This window comes from Charadrius vociferus, unplaced genomic scaffold (assembly GCF_000708025.1).
Source record: "Charadrius vociferus isolate BGI_N301 unplaced genomic scaffold, ASM70802v2 scaffold161, whole genome shotgun sequence".
Taxonomy (NCBI): domain Eukaryota; kingdom Metazoa; phylum Chordata; class Aves; order Charadriiformes; family Charadriidae; genus Charadrius; species Charadrius vociferus.
In genome coordinates, this window is record NW_009646928.1 from 41,926 (window position 1) to 49,573 (window position 7,648).

Below are 7,648 nucleotides of genomic sequence, written 5' to 3' on the forward strand. Positions count from 1 at the left end.
ACTAAGCCTTTTCCACAAGAGAAGGCTTATGAAAATACTTCTCATTGGTAACAATCCTAGTATAGATCTTAACAAAGACAACTGGTGTGTTTAGTATTTCAGTCATGTTTTCTCCTTTTAACTTGATGTCACCTGTTCAACTGCCCTTCTTGGCAAGTTTGAGATAGAACATCAGTATCCCTGTGTGCTGCATGCATACTGCTTTTTTTGCACCTTAATTGACTAGTTTTCAGATCCCACTCCTTTCCATAGATGGCAATGTTTTCATAGGAACGAAAGTAAAATCAATACTTTTCTCACTACCTTCTCTAGGTTACTGAGATTTAATTTACTTCATCAGGAGCATACGAGACAGTACATTGACTTCCTACTTTTAGCTAATACATCATTTCATGCTTAAAAGTTAATCTAGAAGTACAGTGAAAAGTAAAGTATTGTGCGTTCAGTACCTGAAGTTGAATTTTTGCATCTTTGCTGACACTTTTTGTTCTCCATCGTCTCGTGACCCGCTTGTCTTTCTTTGAAATATCTACACAGTTAGCCTACATTACACAAATAGTTAAAAGCGACAAAATACTTTTAAGTTGACACAAGCAACACAGACAGTAGAGCAAGTTAGTAAAGAATTGTAGCATTAGACATCTACAAGTTAGAAAGTAAGGAAAAGAACACCACTGCGGGGGCTCGCGACTACAGCAGTGACCAGCTGCAGCTATCCATACACTTCTGTGAACACATGGTATATTTAGGTCATTTAGCGAAACTACTGGAATACTTTCTTCATGAGTGCACAATATTTAGGACCAGACCTTGAAATCCTCATGGATTTCTATTTTGGTACTACTCAGAGACACGTAGAGTTCAACTCTTGCCGAAATCAATGGTAAGTCCTGTTACCTCATGGGAACTAGACTTACCAACGCACCAACACCACTGGGAGATTTGTGTACTCAAGGGGACTGAGAGAAAAGGGAAGAAAGGATTTAGGATCTGCTGTTGCTTTCTTGTGGTCAAGAGGAAAACTCATCCTGAACTGAGAAACTGTCCAACCCTTGGGACCTTTGTACTATACCCTCTTTTCTAGAGCATGCACCTTCATCTTTGAGGGTCTTTCGGTCTCCACTCCTTAAAAACTTAAAATGATATCTCACTCAGCACAACAAAAACTCCTTAAATACAATTTCAATGTATACGTGTATTTGTATCGTAACAGTTCTCCGTTTTGCTTTGCAAATGACTTAATCTTTGATTTGTTCTATTTAACTCAAATAATTAATACGTCTTAATTATTTTTGACACATGTAACATTATTTCCCATGATTAAGATAAACACATAAGATAAGCCTTTCATCCAAGAGTTACTATGATTTCAGGAAATCATTGAGTTAACAGGCATCTCTGTATTTCTCTTAACACAAATAAATGTTTCAGAGTGATGATTTATGTTCAAGCATACTTACCTGCATGTCTGTGAAATTTGGTGCTGACTGAGTTCTCTGTAGTATTTCTAAATTTTGAAGAAGTTTACTGAGTTCCACGAGGTTTGACTGACAATGAGCAAGATCTAACAGATATAAACCAAAAATACATTAGGTGCTTCAGTTCAGACTTTTTATTTTTGCCATGATGTCCATCATTGGCACTTCATTGCATTATAAAAGTTAAACGTCTAAATCCCTAGTAGTAAGGCATCTAAGTAAAAGCTTTATTCTTAGAGATGTTAAGCACTTGTTATTTCTATGAGAGTCAGTAACAAGTCTGGACCTGAAATGTTGATCATCTCTTAACAATGATATCCATTAAGATAATACAGATTATTAAGATAAATTTTAAAAGCAACATCCCAAAACATGCAGAGAGGGAAGTTCCCACCACAAGCATCGAATTACCTTAACCACTCTACTGACTGTTTCTTATTTTATATCAACAAGAAGTTTTGCTGAAAGAACAAGGCATGAAAAGGTAAGGACTAACCCTCTGCACATCTGTCCATCTCTTCAGAGTCCTGCAACCAGGCTGCTACTTTGCTCTGACCAGTAGTGCAGGTGGCAGGAAGGCTGTTACTGCAAGGTATGGGAGACTGCCAGGGGAAACTATTTTGTTGCACCTAAGACATAATAAAATGCTTAAATTTACTCTTGCTATGTTGCTCAGTCAGCGTAGTCACCATACTACTTCAGAATAAGAAAACAAAACATGCATCGTGATTTCAGTGACTTCTGTGATTTGACTGTATAGTTCCCCAGGCAGCATATTTTTCTGTACAGCCTGTTGGAGAACCGAACCGAGAACCTCACAAGCAAACTGTGTTTGCTAATCACCAGTTACAAAAGCTGCTGTTTAAGAGGAAGAACATTATAAAATAGTAAAGAGACAGATTTATCCTTGATGACAAAGGCAAGTGCAAATTGTTCTGGGGATGGTGAATTCTTTGCAAGATCTCTACAGCAGCCCATTAATGAAGGCTGCAGTAAGGCTAAATTAGAGTCCTTCAGCTGCACACACTCACAGCTTTTTGCTGGCCATTGGTTCCCACAGTGGAAACTTCTCTCTGTGGGCATTACAAGCAGAGCCCACTGAAGCTGCCCATGAGCAAGCCCAGCGGGTATAAGTTTTCATCAAAAGAACACTACGTACCTTTCCATCCGACACATTAGCAGCTGGTGAAGACTCTGTAGTAGAGGCTGAAGGGAATATATGAAAACTAGCATCTCTTGGAGATCTCACAATCTCATTCTGACGGTACAACCGGTGGTGGCGTAATTTTGAAACCCATGCATCAAATGAATCCTGGGACTTCACCTGGAAACAAATTCACTATCAAGAAAGCATTCAATATACTACTTTTCTGCACATCTTTTACAGTTTTATTTATTTCCACTGTGGATGGAAAGAGAGTAACTATTTGCACCACTTTTTACCTTCAGATGATAGATGTGTTCTTCTGTGTCAAGATCTATTCTACGAGCCTTCTTTTTTATAGACATAACTGATAAACCAACATCAATGCTCCCATGGACTTTGCCTTTCTGTATCTAAAATCAAAAATCAGAGTAAGAAATTGGTAGTATGATGCACTTTGCTATATTTAACAGAAAAATATCCGCTGCTGAAATTATTTCCCATTTTATGAACATTTTAATATAAAGCTATATTAAAAAATAAAACCTGTAGTTAGACTAACCACTTACTATTTATAGACAGAGAAAAGCATCTTACAAGAAGTGCTCGGTGCAGAGCCAACTCCAAAGTTAAAATGTGTTAGTTCACACCAGTACACAGCTACAGGTAAGTGAGAAGCATAGAAAATTAGACAGTACTCAGCTCCTGCTGCTACCACTTGATAGTTATTGGTATCAGATCTAAGTAATTTAACGCTACCCTTTACATCTCTTGAGTACACTGTAATCACTTCTCTGTCCTAACCACATATCTCAGAATAATCAGCTCTGACTGACATAAAAATTGAAAAAGAAAAGTACATGGTCAGGCTAATCTCTCAAGCACCTTCGTTACATAAACTACTTTAAAGTAATGCAGTTTTTATTTTCATAGAAGTAAGAAAAGGTAGAACTCTTGACAATACAACTCAGCCAAAACTTTACATGCTTTCCATATACAGATCTCTCTCTGAATCCATCAACAACTTTATGTGCGTGCTGTCATAAATATGCCTAGAGTGAGTATAAGATTTAATCACCCTGGTAGGCTGAATTCCAATACAAATTTTAAAATGGTCTTCAACTTTACTTACATCAATTGGTGACTTTGAATATTTCAACATTCCATTATCCAGGACAAAAAATCTCTGGGGGAAAAAAAAAAAAAAAAGAAAGAAAAATTCTTTCTTAATGAGCAGATGCAATTTAAGCTGTATACAATAATTCATCTGCAAAAGAAAAGGATTACTCTGTAGCAATTAAGGAATGTCTGTGGGTGGGAAAGAGAGGATAAATAAAAGTCCCTCCCCATCTTTCCTGTAGGCCCCCTTTACTGGAAGGTCGCTGTAAGGTCTCCCCGGAGCCTTCTTTTCTCCAGGCTGAACAACCCCAACTCTCTCAGCCTCTCCTCACAGGAGAGGTGCTCCAGCCCTCGGATCATCTTTGTGGCCCTCCTCTGGACCTGCTCTAACAGGTCCGTGTCTTTCCTATGTTGAGGGCTTCAGACCTGGATGCAGTACTCCAGGTGGGGTCTCACCAGAGCAGAGTAGGGGGGAAGAATCACCTCTCTTGACCTACTGGCAACACTTCTGATGCAGCCCAGGATACAGCTGGCCATGTGGGCTGCAATCACACATTGCCAGCTCACGTTGAACTTCTCATCAATCAGTACCCCCATATTTCATTCCAAAGCATACTGCACTTCAGAAAACTATAAGCTACTCTAAATTAATATCCAGAAAATTATAAACTACCTTATACGCTACTAAAGCACATTCATAACTGTCAGATATGACACGCAGTGTTCAATAGACAGAGGATGCTATGGCTTTGCTAGCAGATCACTAGCACAGCACATGCTGCAATTACTATCTCTGGAATTCCTCATTGGGCTCTCAGCAAAGTATTGTTAGGGAAACTGCAGGATATCAAGGCAACAGTTAAAAAAAAAAACCAAACGAAACTTATTAACCAAGTCACAGTTCATAACACAAGTTCAGCTTCTAGATCCTTAAGTGAAATATAAGGCAGAGTAGAGGGGGATGCTGAACTGTGAAGCTCTTGATCACATTAAAATTATTTACACAGGTAACTTCTCTAAAATCAGCATGAAAAACAGATCATCGGTAGCAATCTCCTTCATAGCACTGTGAAAGTTGGACTCCTCTTGCTCTCCTATAAAGTTCCTTATCAAAACAGACACTTGTCCAAGAAACAACACATTAACGTAATGTATTTGAAAGAAGTGCAATCAGTGGGTTATTCTATATATTCTTATACATCTGATTAGTTGTTTCAGGTTTTTTGGGGGGTGTTTTGTTGGGGGTTTGTTTGTTTGGAGGGTTTTTTTGTGTGCTTGTTTGTGTAGGTTTTTTTAAATAAGCTCTCCTTTTCTGTTCTTTAGTGTTTCAAGTATGTCAGTTTGAAATCCTTTAATCTCCCTATACTAAATTCATGTAGTGCATACGTATTTGGTTGCTGAAACTACAAACTATAGTTAAGTAAAACAAAACCAAAAAAAAAATCTAGGATAGATAGGTATGCACAAAAAAGAGTGGCAGGTATATGTATAAGTTAGTATAATGTTCAGAAAGAACAGAGAAATTAGGGGGAAGTGTCATTTATACTTGTATGGACTGCATTTGGACTCAGACCTAAGTCCCCCCGTGTATAGCAAAAAAACAAAGTTAATTCTTTCCCAGAAAAAACACCATGTATAACAAATGGTTTCACTACCCTTTGCAGCAAAATGCATTCCGTACTAGAAAATTATCCTGCTTCAAGTACCCTCAGCTACAAAAAGATGGGTGAGCGTCAATACCACACATCTTGTTGCTAAAAGGGGGGGGAAAATGTAATTACTATGGTATGAAATGCAGACAAAAGAGTTTATGAAGACCAGGTTTAGGACTGAAAAAAAAGGTAGAATTATGCATGGAGAATTGCCTCCAAATTAACCAAATAGAAACTGGAGATTTGGGGTTGAGTTTTGGGATGTTTTGGGTTTTTTTAAATTGAGACATCTAATGGCAAAAGTGCCTAGTCGCACTGCATACCCACACAAAAGACTGTAATCAAGAAGACAAACAAAATTCAGGGACAAAGCTGAGCAAATCTGCCAAGTCAGCATGCCTGAAGGGGAACACTCTTCCGGACGAACACCTTGGGTCCGTGCCCCTCAGATCTCCCCTGCTATCACGAAATCCTGTGTACTTTAATGTAAACCCAGTGCAATTTTGCAGTACGTGGCTGCATTTTGTTATAATACATTGGAAATTACGAAAGGCATATTGATTAAACCTCTTAAACCACAAGGCATCTGCTGCATTATTTACAACTTCTGCCAGGATTTTGCATACAAAATTAGGCAGCAGGCACTGCATTTGGAAGCCATGAGCTGTGTGTGCAAGCTAATTCTTTAAACAAGAAAAAGTCATACAGCAAAATCCTGGGCATTTATTTGACATCCTAATTTCCTCTAGACAGAAAAAAATCCAACTCATGAAATGAAGTAATAATCTTTTGACTGTGTTACGCGACATTTACCTTGTGCCAACCTTTTAAAGGCCATTTTCTCTTTTTCAGCATGAAACCTTCATGTTTGTCTGGCTTCTGGACATTGGTCTGGCCTATTTTCAGACCCTCTATGATTTCCCAGCTGTCAGGTTCCTGGTGAAAAAATATGAAGACACATTGATTAATTAACTGTGCACACACATGATGAAAAATTGCAATCCAAATACATGAAAACAGGACAAAATTGTGGCTGAGCTAAGTATAAGAAAGGTCAGACCTGCTTCTGGAGATAACGATGTAAAAGTGCAGGTGGCTCTGACTACCTGTTAAATCTATCCAGAAGGCACCCCGCAAATTAGCACCCCACTGCAAGAACTAAAAAGACTGAAGAGATTTTGAAAGCGGTGTATGGGCAGAATCTGCATTTTAAAAATGTATCTTTACTCAGAGTGTTTGTTCTCTAAAAAAGATGGGACTGTGAGACAAAATGAGAAAGAAACCATACTACCAAATACATGGGCATACATTAACAGTGCCCTTTGTGGTATTTCCTGATTATAACAAATTGTAAATTTTCTGATCTTTAAGTACAAGCTCCATTGATTCTGGATACATTTTATGACAGTTTCTCAGGCTTATTATGAAATTTTCAGAAATCTGCAAAAGGAAAATTATTTTTTTTTTCAAGTTTTTCTGGATACATTCTCACTGTATTAAGAGAAATTTATAGGAAGCTAAATAATTTTCTCTCTATAGAAAATAATTTCAGGTACAACCAGCTGTATGCCTTCCAGGGATCCAATTGCATTTCTTGTCCATACCACTTCTTACACGTGATGACTTGTACAACTCAAGACAGACTTATAATATACCATACTGAACAGCTAAAGAACAGTATTTTTAAAAAGAAGACATACCTTTATTTCTATCTTCTTGCTACTCCTGTAATTAATAAATTCTGTACCAATTTAAAAATCTCCTACGACCTGCTCATTAAGACTCTATTTTACTAATTGTATCCTGCAAAGTTGTGAACTTGCATTTTCTCAGATGATCTGTCAAAACTCCCAGCAATGTTATGAACAGTTATTGAGGGAGGAAGGAGGTCATACAGCATCAAACATTTAAAGGGTAAAAAAAATTGACTCCTCCATTTCCCATAAAACTGTTCAAAGCCAAGCACTACCAGTCTTTCGTAACACCTCCAAGTTACACAGCCCTGATAATGTTAACATTACTATTATGAAAATACTATTTCAAAAGTAAGAAGGGTGAAAAGCTCTATCCCAAATATATTACTGCAGTAAATTTTAATAGAAATGTTTACTCAGTTTAGTTTTCCTTGCATAACTATAAACTGGAACTATCCCAGTGCCTGTAAATGCCGTGCTCAAAACCCACCATTTTAACTTCCCTCTGTTTTGCTTGGGAATTCTATTTCCACTGCTGTAGAGGGAAACACATGTGCATCA

At 37.8% G+C, this 7,648-nt stretch overlaps 1 protein-coding gene across 4 annotated transcripts in view; it reads right to left on the reverse strand.

Moving 5' to 3' along the window:
• Nucleotides 1–7,648, reverse strand: part of OSBPL6 (oxysterol binding protein-like 6) — a 48,041-nt gene that overhangs the window by 24,890 nt on the left and 15,503 nt on the right. For 3 of the 4 annotated variants that reach the window (XM_009894517.1, XM_009894515.1, XM_009894514.1), the window contains exons 3-9: nt 6,207–6,329; nt 3,755–3,808; nt 2,922–3,035; nt 2,638–2,802; nt 1,975–2,107; nt 1,461–1,564; nt 450–542 (exon numbers count right to left, since the gene is read on the reverse strand). In XM_009894517.1, coding sequence (XP_009892819.1) covers nt 450–542; nt 1,461–1,564; nt 1,975–2,107; nt 2,638–2,802; nt 2,922–3,035; nt 3,755–3,808; nt 6,207–6,329 — 786 coding nt within the window. The remainder of the gene's footprint in view (nt 1–449; nt 543–1,460; nt 1,565–1,974; nt 2,108–2,637; nt 2,803–2,921; nt 3,036–3,754; nt 3,809–6,206; nt 6,330–7,648) is intronic. The other variant, XM_009894516.1, reaches the window with a different exon arrangement.